Source organism: Poecile atricapillus, chromosome 24, assembly GCF_030490865.1.
Source record: "Poecile atricapillus isolate bPoeAtr1 chromosome 24, bPoeAtr1.hap1, whole genome shotgun sequence".
Classification (NCBI taxonomy): domain Eukaryota; kingdom Metazoa; phylum Chordata; class Aves; order Passeriformes; family Paridae; genus Poecile; species Poecile atricapillus.
The window spans coordinates 4,890,254-4,917,721 of record NC_081272.1 but is presented as its reverse complement, the minus strand read 5'-3'; the positions used below and the strand labels follow the sequence as shown (position 1 = coordinate 4,917,721).

Sequence of the window (27,468 nt, the reverse complement as noted above, 5' to 3'; positions counted from 1 at the left end):
CCCAAAACTGAGGACTGAAACTTTAACAACTTCTTTCTCTCCTTTCACCCCAGGTCTCCAAGCCAGCCCTGTTCTATTATTTGGCTGCTTCATTATTTACCCAACCCTGCACCAGGCTGAGCTCAGGACGTGCCTGGACTTCAGCCAAGAGGGAAAAGCAGCTCCAACATTCCAAAGCAAACTCTGAGAGCTCTTCCCCTTGCCCAAAAGCCAAGCTCAAAGTGAACCTGGCTGTCATTTCACAGTCACAGGGCACTCTGGGAACATTTCTCCTCGCCATTGTGGGGAACAGATCAGTTATTAGGATTAAGCACGGCCTTCCTGTAACACCTTTCCACTCATTTGGATTAAGCCCTCACGGAATTAACTCGGGAACCATGACTCCCTCCCACCACTCCTGAGGACAGGATTGTCCCTCCTCACCTTGGTATTCCAGCTTGAAGCCTGGCTTGTTCTGGGAGTGGTCACTGTGGAAGTAGACGGTGGTTTCGTGGGAGGTGGACAGGAGGGAGCCAGGCAGCTCGGCGCCGCTGAAGCGCCCGATGACGCTGCTGGTGTCGTAGGGCCCGTTCCGGATCTCCACAAAGTCGTGGTTGGGCTCTGTGGAGAAGTTCAGGAACTGGATGTGGGCACCTGGAGAGGGGGAAGGAGGAGTTTGGCTCTAAAACTGCAGCTCAGCTTTTGCACCAGCACCAGCTCCAACCCCGGCACCAACCCCGGCACCAATCCCGGCTCCAACATCAACACCTACCCCAGCTCCAGCCCCAGCTCCAGCCCCAGCTCCAGCCCCAGCTCCAACCCCAGCTCCAACCCCAGCTCCAACATCAACACCAACCCCAGCTCCAGCCCCAGCACCAACCCCGGCTCCAACATCAGCACCAACCCCAGCTCCAGCCCCAGCACCAACCCCAGCTCCAACATCAACACCAACCCCAGCTCCAGCCCCAGCACCAACCCCAGCTCCAACATCAACACCAACCCCAGCTCCAGGCCCAGCTCCAGCCCCAGCTCCAACCCCAGCTCCAGCCCCAGCTCCAGCCCCAGCACCAACCCCAGCTCCAACCCCAGCTCCAGCCCCAGCCCCGGCTCCAGCCCCAGCTCCAGCCCCAGCTCCAACCCCAGCTCCAACATCAACACCAGCCCCAGCCCCAGCTCCAGCCCCAGCTCCAGCCCCAGCACCAGCCCCAGCACCAGCCCCAGCACCAGCCCCAGCTCCAACCCCAGCTCCAACATCAACACCAACCCCAGCTCCAGCCCCAGCTCCAGCCCCAGCTCCAGCCCCAGCTCCAAACCCAGCTCCAAACCCAGCTCCAAACCCAGCTCCAAACCCAGCTCCAAACCCAGCCCCAGTCCCAGCCCCAGCCCCAGCACTGCCACCCCACAGAGCCCAAGGCAGCGTGGGCACTCAGCAGGACTTTAACTGCCCTGGGGACACAGAGTGCCTTCAAACTGACACAGAGGAGCTTTGGAGTGGAGATTAGGAAGGAATTATTCCCTGTGAGGGTGGGCAGGCCCTGGCTCAGTGCCCAGAGAAGCTGTGGCTATCCCTGGATCCCTGGGAGTGTCCCAGACCAGGCTGGTTGGGGCTTGGAGCACCCTGGGAGAGTTTCCCCTGGCAGGAGGTGGAATGAGATGATCTTTGAGGTTCTTCCCAACCCAAACCAGTCAGGGATTCTCTGATTTTTCACCCCCTCCTCTGTGAGAGCACCAAGCCAAACCCAGCTCTCTCACCAAACCCCACTGGCAGCAGGATCCTCCATGTGCAGTCCAGATTGCTGGGATAATTTCCTGGGAAGCCTGGGCTCAGGAGCACACCTTCCATCTCTTCTGCTGTTCCTCCACATTGGGCTGGAAAAAAAACAGGGTTCATGGTCAGGATCCAGTCACAGGATCCCTTCCAGGACCCCTGAGGGATCTGTCTGGATGAGGGCCATGGGAAATCAAGGAATTAAAGACTCAGCTGACAAAAAGGAACCAGCACCAAATTTCCAGGCACTACATGGCCACATCAGGAAGGGATGTGCCTTTCTCCTGCCCTTTGGAGATGAAGCCTGAGCCCAGAGATCCAGTTTGGGCCATCACAGAGGGAGAGCCAGTTCTGAGCAGTGAGAGATGGGGGTGGACACCTGCTCTGCCCACAGACACGACATCAAATCAGCCAGCAGCACTTACTGAAAACCTTAACCTCAAAAACAGCTCAAAAAACAACTGTGAAGGAGCTGAGTGATGCTATTTTAACTCCAGTTGCAGCTTCTTTTTCCTGCCCCATGTGCCAATCTCTGCAGTCAGTGACTGATAAATCCAGCACAGAGTTTGCTCACTGCCTGCAGCCAACTGCCAGCCACGACAGCCCAAAAATATGTTTACAAAAGGCATCACATGAAATTGAAACACTGACAGCATCTCCTCATGCTTATCTGAATGACCTCCACCTGGTCCCAGCAGCACCACCCAGCTGAATCCAGGCAGGTGCTCTCCTAACACGCTGTGACAGCCAGGCACAGGCTCTTTGTCCAACATCTCATTACCCTGGACTCGCTCCCCTAATGAGGTTTCTCCCAGAAGATTTCTCTTTCTTTTTCCTCCTAATGGCTCTCTAATAAAACTGCTTCTGAATTATTTAGAAGCCCAGCAGCTGGAGGAAGTAGACCAGGAGGAAATCAGCCCAGTTGCAAACTGTGCTCGGAGCAGGAGCTCTGGTGGACACAAGACAGAGAGCCCCAGGACTGTCACACACACAACAGTGATGGTCACTCCTGGCTCCAGATGTGTTTCTGCCCCTCTGCAGCTGCCTGACATTTCCCAGCAATGTGAAAAGGCAGGCACAACCCAAGCAGCCAAAATCCTGCTGGATTGGGAGGCTGGTGCTGATTCAAAGAACCAAACTTGTGGTTTGCCAGCTTTTGGGATCCTCCTCCATGCTGTGATCTCCCAGCTGAGCCCAAGGGCTTGTGCTTCCATTCAGAGCAGCTCCCAAGGGAATGGGTCCTTTAGCTCAGCCATTCTCCTGGAAATGTCTCTCTATTTATTCCTGGCCAGCATATCATCAGATAAAAGAACTGTTGGCTCTTATAATTACTTTAAAGCCAAATGATGTAAGCTGGAACAGCAGGAGAGCAGGAGCCGAAAATAACTGTTAACTAAAGCTATTAAATGCATAAATGTCTCTCTCAGAGCTGCAAAATGTGCAATATGAATATTAAACATCTACATTTGCTATAAGTAAATGACTGAAAAATAATAAAAAAAAACAACCTCCTGCAAGCTCCCTTCACCTCCAGGCCTCTTCTCCTGGGGATCTTCCACAGGGAAAATGGAATGTCCAGTCCCTTCCAGGCCTGAGGACCTGACCAGATCTGAGGGTAAAGAGCCACCTGGACAAGTGACCTGCTGGACACCAGAGTGGGCACAGCAGGTTGGGATCCTGGGAAACACCAGGCCCCAGGGAAAGAAGCAGCTTTGGTGGTATCAGATGCATTCCATAAAAACAAACCGCACTTCAGACAGAAACAATCCTCAACCCAAAAATCCAACCTGTTCCCAGCACGAGGAAATTTTAGATTTTCCCTTTGGAATGGCTTTGTGTTGAGGGGGATAAATCTGTGTTTCACATTCGGTGCTACAGCCACATCTCTGACATCCAAAACAAAGCACTCCAGGCAGCCCACGGGGACTTCTCGGGCGCAATTTCCCTGGCAACAAATGAAGATTTTTTTTTTCCCCCACACTCTCTCACACTTGCAGAACCAACCTGAATTTCTCTAAATCAGCTCTTTATCCTTGTTGTTTTATTTTTATTTTTTTTTAGGGAAGTGTTATAAATATCAGCCAGGTAGAAAGAAGTGCAGTCCTACCGATGCAGAGGGGTGGAGGGTAATTCCAGCGGCGCACCGTGCCCGGCATGCAGGAGATGTGGGAGTGGCCCTGCAGGAATGAAAAACAAGACAGGAGGTTTAGGAGATGGATGGAAAACAAGGGGGGAGCCTGTCCCTATCCTGGCAGGAAAGAATTCCTTGCAAAGATAGATCCAACCTGATCCAAAGGGAGGCTCCCAGGTCCCTGTCCCATCTGGGGTGCCAGAAAAAGTGATGTCTTAAAGAATCTAGGAATAAAACAACACACTTTGGAGATAATATTAGTGTAGGAGGCAATCTAAAGGCTGGCCTTTATTGGAGGATTCCAAGGGAAGATATGGAAAAATATCCATAAAATGCTCACCCCTGCAAGGGGGGGTTAATGCAGTTCTACAAATTTAGGAAATGAGCATAACTGACAGAAATCACCAAATAGAAACATAAATAGTGAGGTGATTCAACCTTCTCTGAATCCTCCCTCTCAGACAGGGACTAAACTTTGTTGATGAAAATGTGTCTCCAAGAGCTGGTTTCAACCTTGGCTCCCAGGAAGAAGCAGGACAGGACAGGAACCTCAGACCTCCAGCCTGGAACTATGGAATGTGTTTTATTCTTTTCAGAGCTTGGAGCTCTGGAATGAATTTTGTCTTTCTGCCTTGGGAAAAGATATGGAAAAGTACTTGGACTGGCCACAAATACTAACAGAGGTACAAACAGATGTGTGAAGATGACAGACACGACAGAAAAGCAGGAATCCTTCTGGTGATGCCTAAAGAGGCAACCTGGAGCAGAGGCTGGACAGAGTTAAAGGAATAAAGTAGGAATTTATTAAAAAGGCCTTCAAGGAAACACCTTGGGCAGCACAAGAACCCAGCCATGGCTCTACCCAAGATGGACCCAGGGTCACGAGTTTTCACACTTTTGTAAGTTTTGGTCCATTTCCATATTGGGGTTAATGGAGCTTCAGGTGATGAAGTCCCATCCTCCTCAATTTGCTGTTGTTTTTATCTTTTGGGCCTGAAGCTGGAATGGTGTCCTTGGTTCTGGGGCTGGAAAAGGATTGTTTTGTCTGACTGAACTGTGAGGAGAACTCGCTAGCACTCTATATGAAATTCAGAGTTATGTCCCAGTGCTGTGCAGAGTGTGGAAAATGTGAGAGCTGCAGCTGAAGGCATCAGTGGTACCTGCAGGGCGTAGCCTGGCTCACACTGGAAGGACACCACGTCGTTCACCAGGTAGCGCTCGCCGATCTTCAGCCCATTCCCAGGAACCTGCGGCTCCGGGCAGCTGGAGAGGCCCACGGCTGTGGAGGGAAGGGAGATGGGAGCTCAGGGAGTGGGGATGGGGCTGTACTGAGGGCTGGAGGGATGGGGATGTACTTTTTGTGCCACAGACTCTGGGTGGGGAAATTCCATTTCCTTTGGATTCTCCAAGGAGAGCCCATTTCCATTCCCACATTTACAGCTGGGAATATCCTGCTGCAAACCCAGTTAACAACCCGCAGCATCTCATGATGGGCTCTCCCCCATCTCCTTCTGCTTCCTTTTTCCCTTTCCCCTTCCATCTCCCTCTCTCCTTCCCACATTTCCCCTCTCCATTCATCTCCCCTCTCCTTGCCACGTCTCCCTCTCCCCTGTGCACACCCCATGGAGATGAAAGGAATCCTGCAGGCACCTCACACAGGCTCCCAGCACCTCCCTCCCTCCCTGTGCTGGCAGCTGCCCCTCCAGGATAACCTCCTGCATCCCTGCAAGGCCTCCTGCTCTGCTCCAGCCCCACGGAGCCCCAGGCAGGGGAAAAGAAGAGAAAAGGAGTGAGGAGAGGCTGAGTCTCCTCCTAAAGCCCGGTCACACTTCCCAGCGTGTTCCCTCCCTGCTCGCTGCTTGACCTTCAGAGAGGCAGGAGGGAAAACGGCTTTAAATAATTCCCCCTTCACATCAGTGGCTTTCACTCAGTCCCAAATTGTTCCTGCCTTTGGAGCATGCAGAGGTAACAGCTCAGCCTGAGTAACCCAGTGAGGGAGAAACCAGAGTTTTCCTCTCCTGTTTTAGCTCATCTCTCCCAACTTCCTCCTAGGAGTAACACAGAAAAAACCCAGGGCTCAGGGCTGGGAGATTCCAATTGTACAAACAGAGCAGAAATCACATTATTTCCAGCTGCCCTGAAAATCAACACCTATTAATTTCCTCAGCCAAGGGAACAGACAGGGCTGATAATCCCCAGCCTCATGAAAAACCTGGCCATGATTTTTGCAGGAGGGCGCTCAAAGGATTTATTGATTGGAATAGAGGTGGAGAAGAAACAGAGTCACAGCAAGAGGGTTCCTGCAGCTCCCAGAGCACAGGCTGGGCACATTTTTTCTCTCCCAATCCTGTGTGGCTGTAATCCTGCTGGATTTCAGGTTTCAGTGTGTAAAGGCAGCAGATCCTGCAAGGTTTAGTGCTGGTTGGCTCTAAAGCACAGTCCCAGCTGTGCCACTGCAGACTCACACTCCTTTGGGTGGGAAGGGTCTGTAATCACCCAATTCCCCCCTGCGTGGGCAGGGACACCTCCCACCATCCCAGGCTGCTCTAAACTGGCCTTGGACACTTCCAAGGATGTGGCAGCCACAGCTTCCCTGGGCAGAATTCCTGTGGCCACTTTATGGGATGAACTGCACCTTCCAAAAATCCATTTGCAGCCTTGGAAAAAACCCAAAGCAGCAGAAGGTGGCTTGGCTCCAGAGACCAGAGCTGTGCTCAGAACCAGTTTTCAGCCCCAGTGCCCAGTAGGAACCAGTCCTGGAGGACTGGGGACACAGGCAGAGTTGTCCCCACTTGTCTCAGCAGCTCAGCATTCCCTGCTCTGCCGTGGGACATGGCCAGGCCAGCCTGGGATGAGCCAGGGAGCTGCAGGAGCTCCAGGCTGGCTCCCAGCCCTGTCCCACAGGGATCCTCAGCAGGAAGCTGCCCTTGGATGTGCTGGGCAGAGCTGGCAGAGCTGGCAGTGCTCTCCTGCACGCTCTCACTGCTGCTGGGCTCAATTCCAACCTCACACAGCACCAGAGCTGAGAAAATCATGGAATATCCTGAGCTGGGAACTGCAAGGATCATCCATCCAACTCCTGTCTCTGTAGGATAACCCCAAAATGTTTAGGTTGGATTTAGGGAAAGGTTCTTCCCCCAGAGGGTGGTGGACACTGACCAGGCTCCCTTGGGAACATTCCAGAGCTCCAGGAGTGTTTGGACAGGGTGGGATTGTTGGGGTGTGTGTGCAGGGGCAGGGTTGGACTGGATGATCCTGGGGATCCTCCCATCTCAGGATATTCCATGATTCTCTGCCAGTGTTATCCAAACACTGCTTGCACAGGGAATAACAGATCCCAGTCACCCCCATGCCCTCCACTGCAGCTGGGCTGTTGCACCTCTCCTGATCAGAGATCAGGAATCAAACCCAGAGGAGAACAAATTTTTGTCATCCCCATCCAAACCTGACAGCCCTTTCCCAAAGGATTCTCTTCCCTGCCACGTCTCCCAGTCTTAGTCAGGTTTGTTCTGTCACCACTGGGGATTTCTTTTTGAAAACACATTTTCTGTCTAGAACCACATTTAACCACATGCTGGGGTCTGTATTCCCAAAAAAACCTGGCATGAGGCCGGCTGAGCAATGTGCTGCCATTCCAGGGGCTGTTGGGATCATCCCTAACCAGGAACCCACTGAACCACTCCACACCACCACAGAATTTGGGTTGGAGAGGACCTAAAAGACCTTTCTAAGGTGTTTTTAACCTCTAATTTAAAGCAGTGGGTGCCCACATGACCTGAGAGCTTCCATAGGTTGTGCCAAGGTGGCTCCCTCAGCTGGAGGCTGGAAAAGGAGGACAGATCAAGCACCTTAGAAATGATCCTGTCCTGGGCCTGGGCACCTCTGAGCACCAAGCACAGAAATTCCTGGATCCAGGAGCATATCCAGCAGGGGAAGAGGGGAACATCCCCAGCACCCACCAGGCAGCACCTAAAACATTGCAGCTCTCCAGAGCACAGAAACCATCCTGATAAAAAACACTGGTGACATCGAGCTCAGCTCTCAGCCTGTGAGGAGAGGCTGCCCAGGGTGTTTGTGCATAAAAACCATTGGTAACATCGAGTTCAGCTCTCAGCCTGTGAGGAGAGGCTGCCCAGGGTGTTTGTGCAGCCCATCCCTGCAGTTTTTCCAAGCTCAGGCTCCATTAAAATGTGCCAATCGAGTTTTATCTCCGTTCTGACCCTGCTTTCCTCAGCAGCTCCCACGGGATGACCTCTGAGGGCCCTTCCAGCCAGGAATTTTGGGATGAAGACATGCCTGCTGTTTCCAGCAGAGAATGCCAAGAGCTGCAAGTCTCTGCCAGCCCCTGGCAAAGCAGTGCTTTCCAAGCCCACATCCCAGCCCTGGACCCACGGGTTTTTATCCCTTTCTGCCATCAGACACAAAAAAGTGCCACCAAGAGCACAATGAGGGTCATCCCAGCGCCCTGATCCATCTTTTCTCTATTTCTCATCCCCTCCCTGAGAGCAGGGAATCCTCAGCATCTTCTCCCACTCCTCCACGGCACCACCCCGCAGGCAGCTCCCCATCCCCCGGGAGCTGCGGGATCAAGGCTGGAACTGCTCTTACTTTTGTATTCCAGGTGAAAGCCGGCAGCAGAGACGCTGATGTCAGAGTAGAAATGCAGATAGAGCTGGTTTGAAGTGCTGTTGAGCAGCGCAGGCACTGTGGTTCCTGGCAAAACAAGAGGTGCACAAAGCCAGTGGAGAGGATCCCTCTCCTCCTCCGCCACATCCTCGGAGATTTGCGGCAGGAGAGGCTGGCAACAGAAAGTCCTTTCAACTTAACGAGCTCCTCTTGGTTTTGATCAGGTTCTAATGAGGCCAATTGAGAAATACCCAGGGCCTTTCCAGCGGCTGCTCCAGGGTTTCAGCCTGTAGAGCTTCGCCACGGACAGACAAAAAGCATCAATGGATGGGAAACAGCGTGGGTGGAGCACAGGTCCAGGAAAATTCTGGATTCCTTCCTTCCCTGGAAGCTGCTGCAGCAGCAGGACAAGGCAGTTCCATCCCAGACCCTTCTCCTGCGAAGCTCAGAGCGCTCCGGGCACTTTTGTTAAATAAATGAGATTTTGGGCCATTGTTCTGCCCGTGGTGCTGCATTTTGGAAACTTCTCAAAGCTCCTGGACCCTGGCTCCTGCTCTGCTAAAAGCCACAATTCCCCAGGTCCAAGGAAAAACACAGTTTGTTTTGTGGCCCTTCACCCATTCTGGGGCACATCAGGCAGGTCAGCTCACCCTGCTAGCTGTGGTGGCCTCACATCCCAGCAAAACGGAGGGAATTCCCATTTCCAGGAATTCCAACCCCACTGGTTTTGTGTTTTAAGGTTCCCTTTCAACCTTTCCCACAGGAAATTCCCAATCCGACAGAGCACATTATTCCCTTTAAATCTGTTCCTCATTTTTGATACAATTAAGTTTAATTTTGTGAGGTGAATAAAATGAGGCAGGAACTGATGGGCATGAGCACCACATACCAGAAAAGCTCCCCAGCATGGTGGCTGTGTTGTCTCCTCCATCAAACACTTCCAGGGAATCCCAGTTCTGCTCCGTGACAAAACTGATCACCTGGATCTGCAGAGAGAACCAAAATAAAGAAAAAAATTAACAGCACAATTCCTGAAGTAATGGTAATAAATCACATTAATATCAATTAAATTCATAATGAATTAAATTATTAAATTAAATTAATAGCAATTAAACTAATTGAGTTTACACACTCTGGGGGTTCAAAACTTGGAGACTTCTGCCTTTGACCATCCCCACTGGGATTTTCCAGCTATATTCCCCCAAACAGGAATGCTGTTTTCTGCTTCTGCTCCAGAGCTCCTGGAACTGCCCAGCTCATGTACAGCTGCTGAGAAATCCAACCTTTTTTACTCCCTGTTTGGAGAAATCCCCGAACACTTTGAGCCATTTCAAATGAGAGCAACCAGCAGCAACCTGGAGCTAAAATAAGCCCAAAAAACCCCTCACATTAAACAACAGGATTTTCAAAATCCAGTGAAGTTCCTGCTTTGTTCTGCAGCTTTCAGTGGAATCACTCGAGCTGCAATTTCAGATTTCACCTTTCCCTGCCATGCCCCATAAGGTTTGGAGGCCTTAGGAAGTCGCTTCACTCCGTTAGTTGGAACAGCAACACAAATCCTCGGATGAGAAACATCTGGAGAGCTGAGAAATCTGCATTTATACCAAAAAGCAGAGCTGAGGAATCTGCCTTTATACTGGAAAGCAGCTCGTGCTTGAGTGAGGATCTCCATGGAATTGCACAGCTTTGTTTGCCAGGATTACCATTAACAGGGATTTTGCCTAAATCCTAAATGCTGGCAGCTCAAAGCCTTCAGTGTCCCATTAAAAACCCAACTTTGGTGAATGGGGTGAGAGTGAGGCAAGAAATCTGAGCAAAAACCACTGGTTTTGGGGAAAATCCAGATTTAATCTGTAATATCTGGATGAGATTTTCCAAAACTGGGTATCTCAAATTAAATTGGCAGGCAAAAAAAAAAAAAATCCCAAAAGGAACCTTAAAGACAAATCAGGAGCATAAATGACTTGTACAACTTGGCTCCAAACACAGAGAGAGCTGGAAAATTGGGAAAAACGAGCAGTGAGGAGAGTTCACTGCCCTCAAACTTTGACTACACATGTATGAACCACTTTCCTTTTCCTCCAAATCTTATTCCTTTTTTTTCCCAAATCTTATTCCCTGATTTCCTCATCCACTTCAATTCCCCACTTACCTCCGTGGTAATCAAATCAAAACCCCTCGTTTGAAAATAAAATAAATTAAAAACAAAGAAAAAATGGAAAAAATGGAAAAAATGGAAAAAATGGAAAAAAATGGGAAAATTGGAAAAATTGGAACAAATAAAAAATATAAAATATAAAATAAAAATAAAAAATCAATCTCCCCATTTCAGCCATTTCTTGATTTACTCCGGGTAATAAAACCAGCTGGAAAGCTCCTCCCAAGTATTGTTTTTAGCAGAAAGTGAGTGGAGTTCATCCAGCAGGAATTGCAGTGACCCCCACGGAGCCATCACCGCTCCCACTGACCCTTTTTTCCCTTTTTTCCTGCCTCATTACACCCCTATTGTGATTTACATTATTGGAAGTGGAGTGAGGATGAGCGTTTTGTTTGCTCTTACACCGCCTAAATTATTTATTCTCCTCTCTCCCACCTCCTCCAGCTTAACGGAATAAACATTTTTAAGGTCCTAATTCTAGTCTGACATGTGGATTCACAAGGGATCTGCATCTATTTACTGCCACGTGTATAAATTATTTCACTCAGGAAGGTTTGCTCCGGGAATGAATAATTCATGGCAGAAGTGCCAGCTCCTACCCTGATTACATAAAAATCCTGTTCGTGAGTGCTGCTACCAAGAAAGCTTCAATTTCACCTCCTCCCCTGATTTACAGTTGTTTAACCTTTAATTGTTGTGCAAAAAGGGGGTGAAGGGATGCTGGCATTAGGATCTAATAATGGAGAACTCAAAGGAAGTGGAGCCAGGACGGATCCAGCTCCAGCTCCGTGGCCATTCCCTCTCTGGGAGCTGCCCTCAGATGCCTCACTGCAGCTGTTGTAGGTCCTGAGGGCCAAAATCTTTCTCCTTTAACCTTTTTTCCCTCCCTGGAAGTCCCAGGGAAGCTGATGGGTCATGAAAGCAGATCCCAGTGCCACGTGGAAGTGGAGACCTCAGCACTGGTGGGAGCCCCAAAAACAGGTGATCAAAGAATTTCAAGGAGTTGGGATGGACTTTAAAGCTCATCTTGTCCCAAAACCTCTGCCATGGGCAGGGACACCTCCCACTATCCCAGGCTGCTCCAAGCCCTGTCCAGACAGGCTTTGGATATTTCCAGTGTTGGAGCATCCACAGCCCCTGTGGACAACCATAATAAAAACCTTCTTCCTAATGTTTAACCCAAATTTCCCCTCTTTTGTACCAGAGTGAGGGTCACACTGGGGGACCACAGTCCTGCCCCAGATCCCACCCTGTGCATCCCTGACAATGCTCCTGGAGCTCTGGCAGCCTCAGGGCTGTGCCCAAACACCCTCTGGAGGAAGAACCTTGCCCTGATCTCCAACCTGACCCTCCCTGGGCACAGACATCCCCAGTGAGTCTCTGCCTACTTGTGGCAGTAGATGAACACCTGATTCCAGAGAATCCATCAATCCATCCCTGCCCTGCGAGGAGCAGCGACCTCCCAACGCGTGGGCTGTCCAAGAGCAAGGGACCCCGAGTGTCCTCCTGTCTGTCCCGGCTGTACCTGGATCCCTGCTCCCTCAGGCACTGTGATCTTCCACACGCAGTTGAGGCTGTTCAGGTAGGGCTCAGGGAAGCCTGGGGACAGGATGGTTCCTTTCCTCTCCGTCAGGTTCCCCCCACAGGGCACTGCAGTGAGGAGAGCAGAAGGGATTGGCTTTGGGCTAAAAAAATTGTTAAAATGACAAGAAATCAAGAACTGGTTGTGATTTAAGGATGAGATTTGTAGGAATAATCCTCCTTCCAGTAACTTTTTTCATGCCACTTTTGGCACATTCCTTGGGTGTGGGGAACATACAATGCTGATCTTCAGGAGCTGCTCTCCTTCAGGGGAGGTGAAAGCTGCTTTCAGCCAGATCTGATTTATTCCAGATGCTGTTCCAGATCTCACAAGAGTATTGGATCAAAATGTCAATTCCCTAGAATTTGGGGTTAAACTGTTCTTATTCAGAGCCAGGCTGGGCTTTGTATTGGATCAGACAATGGTTTGGGTGGGAAGAGACCTTAAAGATCACCAAATCCCTTCACCCAGACACCGTCCACTATCCCAGGCTGCTCCAATCCCTGTCCAGCCTGGCCTTGGACACTTCCAGGGATGGGGCAGCCACAGCTCCTCTGGGCACAACTGCAAGAGTTTTTAAAGAATTCTTTTACATTTCATTAATACTTTGTTTTGCTGTTGATTTTTCTCACAGAACCACAGAACACCCCAGGCTGGAAAAACCCCACAAACATCACTAACATCCAACTGGATGTTATCCCCTGCTCTTCCGCAAATCCCACCCTGTGCATCCCTGACAATGCTCCTGGAGCTCTAGCAGCCTCAGGGCTGTGCCCATTCCCTGGGCAGTTAATCCCCTGGACTCTTTCCAGGACAACCCGGAGTGCGGCACTGCTCCGAAACGACCCCAACAATTTCCCCAGCGCCACCCAGCCTGTTCCCGGCTCGCTGCCACCTACCCAGGCAGGTGGGGACGGAGGAGTTCCACTGTGCCAGGGCCCCGGGCATGGCCAGGCACTGGATGGCGGGGGAGCCGCGCAGGCCGTAGCCAGGGCTGCACTCGAAGCGCACCACGGCGCCCACGGCGAAGTCGCTGCCCAGGCGCCGGCCATGCCGCGGCTCCGGCACCGAGCTGCACTGCGTGGCGCTGGTGCGGGGCACGGCTGCCGGGGAGACACAGCAGAGTTAGTGTGGGGAGTGTTAGCTGCTGGAGTAAAGAGCCATCAGTTTTATGCTGAAATCCTGAGGTGTCTAAACCCCAAGGAAGTGTTGAATGCAAACTTGAGCGCTGGCTGATTGTAGGTAAAACCCTGAAGTATTGGGGCTGAATCCAGACATGACCATTGATTGTATCCAAATCCCAAAGTATTTAAACTCCAAGGGGGGGCTGAATCCAAACTTGGCCATTGACTGATTGTACCTAAAACCCCAAAGTATCTAAATCACAAAGAGAGGATGAATCCAAGCATAACCATGGTCTGATTTTATCTAAATCCCAAAGACTGGCTGAGTCCAGGCATGACCATTGACTGATTGTATCTAAACCCCAAAGTATCTGAATCCCCAAAGAGGGATTGAATCCAAACATGACCATTGACTGATTGCACCCAAATCCCAAAGTATATAAATCCCAAAGAGGGGCTGAATCCAAACATGAGTGATTGATTACAACAAAATCCCAAAGAGGGGCTGAATCCAAACATGAGTGATTGATTATACCAAAATCCCAAAGAGGGGCTGAATCCAAGGATGACCATCGACTCATTGCACCTAAATCCCAAAGAGGGGCTGAATGCAAGGATGACCATTACCTGATCACTCCTAAACCCCAAAGTATCTAAATCCCAGTGTGGGGCTGAATCCAAGCACAACCACTGATGATTCCTGAACCCCAGAGAGGAGCTGAATCCAAACATGAGCAGTGAGTGATATTATCTAAATCCCAAAGACTGGCTTAATCCAAGCATGACCATTGAGGGATTGTACCTAAATCCCCAAAACTGGTCAAATCCAATCATGACCATTGACTGATTACACCTAAATCCTACAGACTGGCCTAATCCAGGCATGACCACCAACTGATTACTCCTAAAGTAATCACCCTGAAGTATCTGAATCCTAAAGAATGCCTGAATCCAAACATGACCATTGAGAAGAGAAAGAAAGAACATTTCACTCCCAGTTCTGCCAGCTCAAGTGATCCGAGTTCCAGTGGTTCCATGACAGACTGAGTGGAGGTGGCACTTGGTGACACCACTGGGTCACCTTGGATGAAGGTGGGGCTTGAAGATCTTGGAGGTTTGTTCCAACCTTAATGATTTAATGATTACATACCTGAAATAAAAGCAGCTGGGACATTCAGAACTCCCCCTGCTGCCTCCCTCCAGAGAACTTTCCCCACATCAAAAGGTTGTTTTTACCCATGGGAACAAAAGGATTTGGCAGTGACTTCCCAGAAAGTTGTTTTGTCACCCAATGCAGGAGGCTCCATGGGGAACCCTTTGGGTTCTTCAACCCCCTGGGCCTCATGGCCATGAAGGAACAGGATTTGGAAAAAAACTTCTTGGGAAAAGACAGAAAAGGGGGATTTAAGTTGTGATGGTGCCAGAGTTGTTGATATTCCTGTTGAGTACTGGGAATTACAGTTAAAGGCAGGAATGAGTCTATCAGATAAGTGAGGAGAAAAACTCATAAAAAAAAAACAGGTCTATTGCAGAGGAAGAATTCAATTAATATTTTCCTCTGAGTTGCTTTACATTTCTGAGTGTTTAGCTAATTAGAGTCTGGCCAGGCAGATCCAAATCAGGGCCAGGTTGCCCTTGTCCTCTTGCTTCCCATGCAGCTCTTGCAGGAGGGAGGAGGAAACCTTCCCTGGTTTCATCAAAACCTTTGCTCTGCTGAGCTCTTTGAAGATTACAATCACAACCTCGGCTGTTTCACACTCATTAGGCAGGAATTCAAGAGAACAGATCTCTAACTAGTCCAAAATCCAAACCATGTTTGGCTTCACCCCTGGAGAAGGCTCGGGTCATGGCAGTGTCTGTCTCCTCTTTGCAGCAAAAGCCTGGATGTTCCCACAGATAACTCCAGGGAGCACGTGGGTGAGAAATCCCTTCTGTTTTCCCACTGTTCTGTGCATCATTTGCTATTTACTCCCATAAAATCCCTGAGTTGTTCTCGCCCAGAGCAGCACAAAGCTGTTACTGAAAGGATCAAGGGGCAGGAGTGTGACAGCCCCGAGCCTGTGACATGCACAGAGGGAGAATTTCCAAGCTGCCAGACAGGATTTCAGCTGCTTACACCCAGCAAAGTGCTAAAAATGCCACTGGGATGAATTGCTGCAGGATAAATCTCCAAATTCTCTGTGTGACTCCGGGCATGACGCCGGGATGGGGCTGATGATAATCCTGGGATGTGCAGGATTCAGGCTGAGTGGGAATGAAAGGGCAGAATACGAAGTACCCACAGCAGCCAGACAGCCCTGCCAGAGCTCTGCTCCCAAAGGAATCCTAATTCCCTGTGATATTCCCTGCTCAGAACCCCCAGACACACAAAGCAGCTCAGGACACTCAGAACACCCCTGGGAGCAACCTGAGGACACTTCCAGAACACACCTGAACTCACCTTGGTAGACAAAATGAAAGCCTTTGGCCGTGGATTGACCCTTGGAGCTGAATTTGATGAGGATCTGGTTGGTGGTGGCCAACGGCAAAGATTCCCCTGGATGGGGAGGAGAGAAAATGTGAGAGACAGAGGTGAAGGAATGAGGGACACTCACAGGACACAGGGAGCAGGTGTTGGGTGCCAGCTGTGACAAAGCTGCTTTCCCCAGCAGGGACAGGGACAGGGACAGGGCAGGGACAGGGGCTGGGACAGGGACAGGGACAGGAACAGGGACAGGACAGGGACAGGGACAGGACAGGGACAGGGGCAGGGACAGGGACAGGACAGGGAAAGGGGCTGGGACAGGGACAGGGACAGGGACAGGGACAGGGACAGGGATGGGACAGGGACAGGGACAGGGACAGGGACAGGGACAGGGGCTGGGACAGGGGCTGGGGCTATGACAGGGACAAGGACGGGACAGGGACAGGGACAGGGACAGGGGCTGGGACAGGGACAGGGACAGGGACAGGGACAGGGACAGGGGCTGGGACAGGGACAGGAACGGGACAGGGACAGGGACAGGGAGCAGATCTCTACCTGAGTGAGAGCCCGAGAGGGAGCTGAGCAGGCGCGAGTGCTGTGTGGGGCCATCGTGCACTTCCACCACATCATTGAGCGCTGTCTGGAAAAAGGCGAACTGCCCGAAGAGCACTGCGGGGACAGGGACAGGGACAGGGACAGGGCTGGGACCAGCCACTGCTGTCCCCAGTGTCACCCTGCTGCTGTCCCCAGTGTCACCCTGCTGCTGTCCACAGCATCATCACACTGCTATCACCATTGTCATCACACTGCTGTCCCTGCTGTCACCACACTGCTGTCCCCAATGTCACCACACTGCTGTCATCATTGCCATCGCACTGCTGTCCCTGGTGTCATCACACTGCTGTCCCTGGTGTCACCACACTGCTGTCCCCAGCATCATCACACTGCTGTCATCATTGCCATCACACTGCTGTCCCTGGTGTCACCACACTGCTGTCCCTGGTGTCACCATACTGCTGTCCCTGGTGTCATCACACTGCTGTCCCTGGTGTCATCACACTGCTGTCCCCAGTGTCACCACACTGCTGTCCCTGGTGTCACCATATTGCTGTCCCCAGCATCACCACACTGCTGTCACCATCATCACCCCACTGCTGTCCCTGGTGTCACCACCCTGCTGTCACCATTGTCATCACACTGCTGTCCCTGGTGTCGTCTCACTGCTGTCATCATTGCCATCACACTGCTGTCCCCAGTGTCCCCACACTGCTGTCCCTGGTGTCACCACACTGCTGTCCCCACTGTCATCACACTGCTGTCACCATTGTCATCACACTGCTGTCCCCGGTGTCACCACACTGCTGTCACCATCATCACCCCACTGCTGTCCCTGGTGTCACCATCCTGCTGCTCCCAGTGTCCCCACACTGCTGTCACCACTGTCACCCCACTGCTGTCCCCACTGTCATCCTCACTGCCATCCCCCTGCCATCCCCCTGCCATCCTACTGCTGTCCCCTTGCTGTCCCCACCATCACCCCACTGCTGTCCCTACCATCACCCTACACAGCCAGGCCATGGAGCCAAGGCGTTTTCATGGAATCACAGAGTCCCCTGAGCTGAAATAGACCCCAAGGACCATCGAGTCCAGCCCCTGGCCCTGCACAGGAACCCCCAGCATTCCAAACTGGGATCTATTTTCCCAGCACAACCTTTGTCCCGTTTCAGCTGCCTTTATTCCAGGCAGGGACAAGCCCTGAGTGACAGCCTGGAAAAACGGGAGCCCTTTATTTATCCCCAAATTCCAGAGGCAGCACCAGCCTCCCTGGAGTTCATTGCCATGACCTTTTCCCACTGATTCCCAGCCCACTGGGAATTTTCTTTGACTCATCCCCTTTCTCTGCCTAAGGAGGTGCAGAATTCCACCAAGGGACAATAAATACTGATTAGCTGTAACTGGCTCCCGTTGGGTTGAGCTTTGGACAAAACCTGGACAAATCCAGAATTTTCTCTGACTCCAGCATGCAGAGCACCCAACAGCACCACTTGCTACTCTTCCTTCTGCCCTATCTCCAGTTATAAAAAATTATCATTAAAACCCAGCAAGTAAAGAGGTGCAAGAAGAGAATCCCATAAAAATTCCAAGCATGGTACCGTAGTCCTTGGGCACGATGATGGAGTACAGGCACACCTGGCCACTGGTGTAGTTTTGGGGATAATTTGGGGACAGGACGACTCCATCCGAGCCTGTGTACTGCCCTCCACAGGGAGCTGCAAGGGAAAGGATCATGGAGCATCCCTGGAGCCTGGAAATGTCCCCAGCCACCATTCCCTGCTCCAGGTGCTGCTCCCTGAAAGTTCTCATAGGAAAAATCAGGTTTATCCCAGTCCTAGTTGGTGCTGGAATTACCACCTGGAAAAACCACGCCATTAATGTGGGGTTTGCACCATTCCCCACCCCACAGCTTGGGATGAGCTCCTTTTTCCACCTTTCCTCATTTTCCCTGCCAGAGCCTTCCCAAATTAGGGATTTCATTCCTTCCCCCCATCAGCTGCCTCTTGATTCCCTTCTCAGCTCAAGTCTGACTGCAGTCCATGAAGCCAGAAAATAAAATAAAATAAACACAGAGAAACCCTGTGGGAACTGACAATGGTCAGATAAGAGACCTTTAGGCTTCAGGAATTAGCTTGAGCCTGTGTGAAACTGAGTCACACAAGGTTCTCACTCTGGCCTGAGAAATCAAAAGGAGGAATCCAAACAGTCCTTGGAGAAGGAAAACAACCTCTGCAGGTGTTGTTTGTCACCTTGTTGTTTCCTTGCAAGAAAAGCTGTTGTTGTTGGGTGTTGTTCCCAGCTGTCCAGTGATGGTGATGTGTTGGTTTAATGACCAGTGAGTTTTACCTTTCCGAACCTTCTCGGAACTGTCTACAAAAACAGATCTGGTATAATAAAACTTGTTCTCTTGTGCAATCCAGCTAGAGAGTCTGTGTCGTATAGTGCAACAAAACCCTAAGAAAAACAACCTTGTTTTGTCACTGAGCTCTGCCCCTGCTCAGGAATGCCCAAGATTGAGGGTTTAGATTAGCAAGGATCAGGTTTAGCCAGGGTTTAAGTGGATTCCTGACCAGGTGCTCGGGATGTGTCAGACACTGGATCAGCCGTGTCCAGTTTCCCATCTATCTCCAAAAAAAAGCTCAGGAAAACTCCCAGAAATCATCTCTTCCTGTTAAAAGAAGAGCTGTTAAAACCCTGAAAAACGATGAAAAATAATTCCTGGAAGAACCCCTAAAAAACGAGAGAGCACTGAGAAAACCCCTCTAAATCAACACCCAGTTTTCCGTGGGTGACGCGCTGAGGGAAGCGGCTCCGGGCACATCCTTCCGCCTGCCCTTTCCCGTGGGATTTACCTGTACAGGTGGGACGAAGCTTGTTCCAGGTGGGTTTTCCATCTGCTCCCATGACACAGGTGAGGGTGGGGCCCCCCTCGATGTTGTAGCCCCCGTCACAGTAGAAGGTGATGGTGGAGCCCAGCTTCAGGTCCGTGCCCACCCTGGTGCCGTTCTTGATGGACCCTGGGTCAAAGCAGGACTCCCGGGGGTTCTCTGCAGGGAAAAGAATTCCCAGGATTTTTTTTCCTCTGGCACTGCTCCTCTGCTGTTTTGATCAGTGAAATAGTTTTTCTAGGCTTTTTTCCATCTGGGAATTGGTGGGGTTTTCACAAGGACCATTTGCAGGGTCTGGATTTTGGATTTGGTTTGGATTCTGGCTGCTCCAGACCCTCTTGGGGTGCTCAGCACAGGAGCTCTGGGAGAAGGGGGGCTCCAGTTCCCACACAGGCACCCAAAATCCAAGCAGTAAGGCAAAACTTTGATTTCACACAATTCCAGGATCACTGAGGCTGGAAAATCCCTTCAGGATCATCGAGTCCAAGCTGTGACCCATCCCCACCTTGTTACCAGCCCAGAGCATCGAGTGCCACAAGGACAAATCATATCTGAGATGAGGAGATGGCACAGAGAAATCGTGGATTCCCCATCCCTGGAAGTGTCCAAGGCCAGGCTGGATGGAACTTGGAGCAACCTGGGACAGTGGAATCAGTCTGGGATTCTTTTATTTATTCCTTGTGCCATGTACTTGGACCCCTCCAGGGGTGGGGATTCCACCCCTTTCAAGGCCTGACCACCCTTTCCATGCAGAAATTCCTGCTTATGTCCAACCTGAGCCTCCCCTGGCACAACCTGAGGCGGTTCCCTCTCGTCCTGTCCCTGATCCCTGGCAGCAGAACCAAACCCCACCTTGTTCCACCCTCCTGGCAGGTAGAGAGTGAAAAACTTTCTGCCCTGCAGAGTTTAAAATCCCATTTCCGTATAAAAATTCCAGGGAACACTACAGAGCTGTCAGGACTTAGATATTTCTTTCCTTCTTCTTCTAACAGCTTTTTTTGGGGGATTTTTTTTTCTTTCTCTTATTTTTTTTCCTGCCTGCAAGATAATTAGAGGCTTTGATTAATCCTGCTCTTTTGTCATTTGGAAATTGCTCATTAAAGACGAGGGCTTTTCTGAGAGCAGTGGCTCTGGGAACAATTCAAGTGTGCTTAAGCATTAAATCAGGGGCTCTCAGATTTTGGGGAAGGTGTGGAAGGAGAAACAGGAAACTGTAAAGCCCACAGGTCTTGCTTTTGCTTCTCTGCATGAAAAATCAAATGATCCCATGATTTCCTGTCTACAGCAGCTGCACCAGGTGGTACAGGTAAATGGGGAACAAAAGGATGGGCATTTTATTTTCCCAGAGCACCAATTCCCTGTTTTGGGAGCCACAGCCTGGTCAACCCCCACTGCCCATCACACATTTGTATCCTCATCCTTTAAATCCTGAAATCCTGGGCCCTCCTGGTCTCAGTAGAGTCTTGATGCACAAATTTTGGACACTTTGAGCACCATTTTTCCTCTTTCCCTGTTCCACTCTGCTCCTCTTCATCTCCCTCTCTCCTCCCACTGCTTGGGGCAAGAGGGACTCCCTCCCTCCCTCCTGTTCTCCACCCTCTGCTTTGGGGGTGGCAAAACACCAGAATTCCTCCTGGAAGGAGTTTTCCACAGAAACCAGATCCACTCCCACTTGTTCCAACGAGGTGGAAAAAGCTGGGAATAAGCACAGGGAAAGCCCCAGGTACCTGCTGGGCCAGGTGTGCCCTCAGCCCCCACCTGTGTACTCGATGACGAAGCCAGCGCTGCTGACGGAGGCGTCGCTCCGGAATGCCAGGAAAAGGCTGTTGCTGCTGCTCTCGATCCTCTCCGGGAGCTGGGAGCCATAAAAACTCCCAATCAGGGGGCTCAGGGAGTCAGGCCCATCATAGATGTGCAGGAAATCATAGCCAGGCTCCAGGCTGAAGCTGCAAAAGCAAAGGAGGAGAGTCTGGAGTAGGGGATGCATCCCTGGAGAACTCTGGGATGTGGAACCCCAGGGCAGGGACTGACTGCTCCTGCTCCAAAGTTCTGCCAAGCAGAACGTTCCTGAATGTCTCACCCTGCCAGGCAGAGGAGATTCCTGCCTCCATCCCACGGGGGAGGAATGCAGGAGTGGGGATGGAGTCAGGAGAGACAGCCTGAGCCAGAGCTGCTGCAGGGACTCTCAGGCTATACCAGGCCATGTTCTGTGTTCCAAAGAGGAGCTGCAGCTGGAATATGAGGATCTCCCTGTCACCCTGAAAACTCAGCTTCTGAGCTTGCTGACATGGTTTTCTAAGGACTTTCCCAGGACAGTAACTGTAAACATAGATATGTGTACATTCTTTCTGTTCCACGTCTTGTGATGGGCATCTCTCATAGCCAGTGCAGTGAGAAAGTGTTATCCTGACCATCCAATCCCTGGCTGTGGTCAGAAACCTATAAATCCTGGAGGGAAAAATAAACTTTCTCTTCTCTTCACCACACCTCGACCTGTGTCCGTGTGATCTATTCATCTTCAGCAGCAACATCTCCCCTCAAAAAAAGTCTGGGGACAGCTTATCCAGGGGCATGGGACAGGGCTGGTTCCTTCCCAGAGTTCAGGACATCCACACCCAGATGATCCCTCCCGTGGCACCAAACCCTTGGGTACTCACATGTTGAACACCAGGGCAATGACATAGTCAGGGGACACTGTCAGCTTCCAGTCACACTCCTTCCCTGGGGGATACGGCTCCGGATACTGCGGGGACAGGATCACCCCCGCCGGGCCCGTCAGGATCCCACCACAGGGAGCTGCAGAAGAACCAGCCCAGGGTGAGCTGTGGAGCACACACACCTCCAAAGCAGCAACGGGAAACAAGAATGGAAAAAGAGGGAGATGTGGATAGACAGGGGGGCTCAGGATAGCACAGAATCCTGGGATGTTTTTAGTGGGAAGTGACCCTGAGGCTCACATGTGACACGAGGTTGTGGTGGCTCTGTCATTGCACAAGGGACAAACACCAAAAACAGAGCTCTGGATGCCACCACAACCTCCCTAAAACTCGTAAGTGAGGAGCCAGGAGGACTGAGAGGGAGATCTTCACTTTTCTGCTGCATTTATGGAACTCCCTGTCAAGGCCTGTTCACTTGTAATGAGGTGGAAACACGTCTGGGCCTAAATGGCTTGGTTGTGTTTACTCCACTTCCCAGCACATTAAATGCCAGGCTGATTGAAAAATCAATTATTACTTTTTAAGGCTCCAAGTGCCTGCTCATGTTTCCCACTGTGGCAAAACATGACTGATATTTTTCCTGTCGGTTTTTTTCTGCAGGCTCCTTGTGAGGGCTGATGCTCGCTGATTCCCCAGATCAGCCCTTGTACATTTGGGATGGGGTCTGGCAGCAGCTGCAGAGTGGGAAATGAGCTGGGATGGGACAAAAATTGATGGGATAAATCTTGGAAGGATTTTCCATGAAGGAGTGAGAACATGACACTGCCCTGTATGCTTTTATAAAGAAAAATACCAAGAAAAATATCAGGTGAAACCCAGTGAGGTTGGTCTAGAAATGTCATAGTAGGGACTAGAGACCTCTCTCCAAGTCCAAGAATGGATAAATGTTATCCTTCTGGGACACACCAGGAAATCACAGCACAGATATGGAAAATTTGGCTGAAGGCCTCCCAAAAATACCATGGAAGAACCACCAAGCTTCCCATACTTAGGATGGGATGAGAGCAAGGAGAGCACAGCTTGTGGGAAATGAGCTGGGATGGGGCAGAAGTGTTGGGATAAATCTTGGAAGGATTTTCCATGAAGGAATGAGCACATGGGATTGTCCTGTGGGCTTTGGTAAGAAAAGTATCAGGAAAAATCCAGTAGGTCCAGTCTACAAATATCCAAATAGAGATTAGAAAAAGTTTTAAAGCAACTTCTTCAACCAAGTCCAGACTCAGGCACAGAGAACTTTTATCCCTCTGGGACACACCAGGAAATCTGGATAATTTGGCTGAAAGTCCCCCAGAAATGCCTTGGAAGAACCCACCAGCATTTCTTGTGTGCCCATTCACCCTAATTTTACACCCAAGGGTTCTTTCCCCTCCCAGACTGTAATGTCAGGGGAAAACACAGAAGAAACTGAAATCTAAGGACTCATTTTTGAAAAGCCTGAGGGAGACAAGTGTTCAACACCCTCGGATTCCTTTGAAAATCCCACCCAGAGTCTCCAAGGGATCTGAGGCAGGAGCTGGACCCAGCCAGTGCTGCCTGGGATTAGGAGGGATGCAGATCTCAAATGGCCCAAACCCCCCAGGGTTCTCCCAGCCCAGATTGTTTGGAAGTTGTGCCACAAAGAGGGGAAAATGCATTTGAAATGCTAAATAACCCAATTCAGCCCTAAATTTAACACTGAATTTTGCTACTTTAGCTCTGACCAGGCTGCCTCTCCCCCAGCTATTGATATTTTACTGATTATTCCTCCAAATCCTTTGTCATTGGATATTAAAACTGCCTGGAAAACAAACTTTAAACACAATTTGAAGTATTAGAAAATCAGCATGTTTTATCACAGCTCTGGATACCTGAAGGATTATTTTTTTTAATATTTCTTAATTTTTTAAGATGTGTGGGGTAAAACTGTAATTACAACAGGGTTCAGGACAGGGATCTGTGTCCAGGGATCTGTGTCCATGGATTCAGACAGGGATCTGTATCCATGGATTCAGGACAGGGATCTGTGTCCATGGATTCAGACAGGGATCTGTGTCCATAGATTCAGACAGGGATCTGTGTCCATAGATTCAGACAGGGATCTGTGTTCATGGATTCAGACAGGGATCTGTGTCCATGGATTCAGACAGGGATCTGTGTCCATGGATTCAGACAGGGATCTGTGTCCATGGATTCAGGACAGGGATCTGTGTCCATGGATTCAGACAGGGATCTGTCTCCATGGATTCAGACAGGGATCTGTGTCCATGGATTCAGGACAGGGATCTGTGTTCATGGATTCAGACAGGGATCTGTCTCCATGGATTCAGACAGGGATCTGTGTCCATGGATTCAGACAGGGATCTGTCTCCATGGATTCAGACAGGGATCTGTGTCCATAGATTCAGACAGGGATCTGTGTCCTTGGATTCAGACAGGGATCTGTGTCCATGGATTCAGACAGGGATCTGTGTCCATGGATTCAGGACAGGGATCTGTCTCCATGGATTCAGACAGGGATCTGTGTCCATGGATTCAGGACAGGGATCTGTGTTCATGGATTCAGACAGGGATCTGTCTCCATGGATTCAGACAGGGATCTGTGTCCATGGATTCAGACAGGGATCTGTCTCCATGGATTCAGACAGGGATCTGTGTCCATAGATTCAGACAGGGATCTGTGTCCTTGGATTCAGACAGGGATCTGTCTCCATGGATTCAGACAGGGATCTGTGTTCATGGATTCAGGACAGGGATCTGTGTCCTTGGATTCAGAGAGGGATCTGTGTCCATGGATTCAGACAGGGATCTGTCTCCATGGATTCAGACAGGGATCTGTGTTCATGGATTCAGGACAGGGATCTGTGTCCATGGATTCAGACAGGGATCTGTGTTCATGGATTCAGGACAGGGATCTGTGTCCATGGATTCAGGACAGGGATCTGTGTCCATGGATTCAGGACAGGGATCTGTGTCCATGGATTCAGACAGGGATCTGTGTCCATGGATTCAGGACAGGGATCTGTGTCCATGGATTCAGACAGGGATCTGTGTTCATGGATTCAGGACAGGGATCTGTGTCCATGGATTCAGGACAGGGATCTGTGTCCATGGATTCAGACAGGGATCTGTATCCATGGATTCAGACAGGGATCTGTCTCCATGGATTCAGGACAGGGATCTGTCTCCATGGATTCAGACAGGGATCTGTCTCCATGGATTCAGACAGGGATCTGTGTCCATGGATTCAGACAGGGATCTGTCTCCATGGATTCAGACAGGGATCTGTCTCCATGGATTCAGGACAGGGATCTGTGTTCATGGATTCAGACAGGGATCTGTCTCCATGGATTCAGACAGGGATCTGTGTTCATGGATTCAGACAGGGATCTGTGTCCATGGATTCAGACAGGGATCTGTGTCCTTGGATTCAGACAGGGATCTGTGTTCATGGATTCAGACAGGGATCTGTATCCATGGATTCAGACAGGGATTCAGACAGGGATCTGTATCCATGGATTCAGACAGGGATCTGTGTTCATGGATTCAGACAGGGATCTGTGTTCATGGATTCAGACAGGGATCTGTGTTCATGGATTCAGAGAGGGATCTGTCTCCATGGATTCAGACAGGGATCTGTGTCCATAGATTCAGACAGGGATCTGTGTCCTTGGATTCAGACAGGGATCTGTGTCCATGGATTCAGACAGGGATCTGTGTCCATGGATTCAGGACAGGGATCTGTCTCCATGGATTCAGACAGGGATCTGTGTCCATGGATTCAGGACAGGGATCTGTGTTCATGGATTCAGACAGGGATCTGTCTCCATGGATTCAGACAGGGATCTGTGTCCATGGATTCAGACAGGGATCTGTCTCCATGGATTCAGACAGGGATCTGTGTCCATGGATTCAGACAGGGATCTGTGTTCATGGATTCAGACAGGGATCTGTGTTCATGGATTCAGACAGGGATCCCTGCCTGTGTCCTGCTGGGCAGGATGAGAATTTAACAGAAAAGTTTTACAGATTTTACTGTAGGTAAGTTTTACTTAGCAGAAGGTTCTCTAGAAATGAAAGCAAGCTTTGATATATAAAAAGATGTTTTTAGGGCCAGCTGTTGCTGAAACAGCTGAGAGAAGGTTTAGTCAAGTTGGAAGGTTTAAAACAAAGGTTTAGTCAGTTAGAAGGAGGTTTTATGGCCAAAGTCCAACAGGTTAAGTGGTTGTCAAACAAAGCATGTTTGCTACCAAGTAAAAAAAGTATAGGCAGACAGAAAGAAGCTTTTTACCAAAGCAAAAAGAATTTTCCACTACAAAAGCTTCAAAGTTTAACATGTAATTACTACCTCAGATGATTGGTTAGTCACTAACACAGTGTGGTAATTCTGGCAGTTCTGATAGGATATGTGTAAATGTAAAGGTATTGTGTATGATGGTTGTTATGTGATGATATGCACAGCAAAAGAAAGAGATATAATTGCACTACAAATGCTATTACAAATATACAAATACACAAATGTATAGCTCTGTAACCAGAACTAAATGGGCTTCAGGACACAGGGCTCTCCTATAGCCAGCAGCTGTAGGCCGACCCACAACCCCCAGCTGCTGTAACTCCAGTCTATGGAATAAACAGCATTATAAAAAACCTTCTGAAGACCCCATCTCTGTTCCAGTGTGCCCAGGACGGGGCTGTACCTGTGCAGATGGGCGGGTCTGGCTGCCAGAAGAACCTGTTCTCGATCTGCACACAGGTGATCTGGGCCTCCCCTTGCAGGGCGTAGCCGGGGTTGCACTGGAAGGTGATGGAGTCCCCGGCCTCTTTGCTGTCCCCACTGCGGCTCCCGTTCTGGGGGATTCCTGGGTCGTTGCAGGAAGTGGCCGTGGAAACTGGAGGGAATTAAAAGCACAACTTGAATATCCATGTTTGTTCTCAGCACCAGCTGTCCTGAGGCTCTGTCCTCACCCAGACACCCAGGCCATGCCTTGTTCCCCATCTCTGCTCCCTCAGCATCCCATGAAGTTCCCCACACACAAAAAGTGCCTTTCCCTTTGCTCTGAGCATCTGCCACTCCAGCTGGGAAAGGCTCTGGGGACCAGCAAGTTCTAAAGCAGTACCCAGGGAGCAGCTTTGATGTAGAATTGTGCACATGGCTGTTTACTCCATCAGGCCAGACACCCACTGATCTTCCACGGCGTTTTTGGAGAGTTCTGCGCCAGGCACATGCTGCAAAATCAACTCAGCCACCAGCACATCCCACTTTCCCTGGAGTGGCAGAGAAATTTAGCCTCAAGATCTGTGAAGCATCAAGCCTGACCTTTCAGAAATGTGTTTGTTTCCCTTTCCAGACTTGTTGCTGCCTCTCTTTGAGGTCTGAGATGTCCCCTGAGCTGGGGACAGGCAAAGCTTTGCTGCTGCCTGAGCTCAAGGTCTGCCAACACCACAAGGATTTACCAGCAGGGAAAATCCTGGAGTAATAGCAGTTTTGTGAGCTTAT

The 27,468-nt window shown here is 50.2% G+C and overlaps 1 protein-coding gene across 1 annotated transcript in view; it reads right to left on the bottom strand.

Annotated features, from left to right (window-relative positions):
- Positions 1–27,468, bottom strand: part of CSMD2 (CUB and Sushi multiple domains 2) — a 278,621-nt gene that overhangs the window by 50,747 nt on the left and 200,406 nt on the right. Inside the window, exons 28-42 of the mRNA XM_058856609.1 lie at positions 26,669–26,860; positions 21,933–22,071; positions 21,034–21,221; positions 19,240–19,434; positions 17,986–18,102; positions 16,388–16,501; positions 15,809–15,904; positions 13,144–13,347; positions 12,188–12,312; positions 9,394–9,490; positions 8,487–8,591; positions 5,039–5,157; positions 3,855–3,924; positions 1,732–1,848; positions 424–633 (exon numbers count right to left, since the gene is read on the bottom strand). Coding sequence (XP_058712592.1) covers positions 424–633; positions 1,732–1,848; positions 3,855–3,924; positions 5,039–5,157; positions 8,487–8,591; positions 9,394–9,490; positions 12,188–12,312; positions 13,144–13,347; positions 15,809–15,904; positions 16,388–16,501; positions 17,986–18,102; positions 19,240–19,434; positions 21,034–21,221; positions 21,933–22,071; positions 26,669–26,860 — 2,088 coding nt within the window. The remainder of the gene's footprint in view (positions 1–423; positions 634–1,731; positions 1,849–3,854; positions 3,925–5,038; positions 5,158–8,486; positions 8,592–9,393; positions 9,491–12,187; positions 12,313–13,143; positions 13,348–15,808; positions 15,905–16,387; positions 16,502–17,985; positions 18,103–19,239; positions 19,435–21,033; positions 21,222–21,932; positions 22,072–26,668; positions 26,861–27,468) is intronic.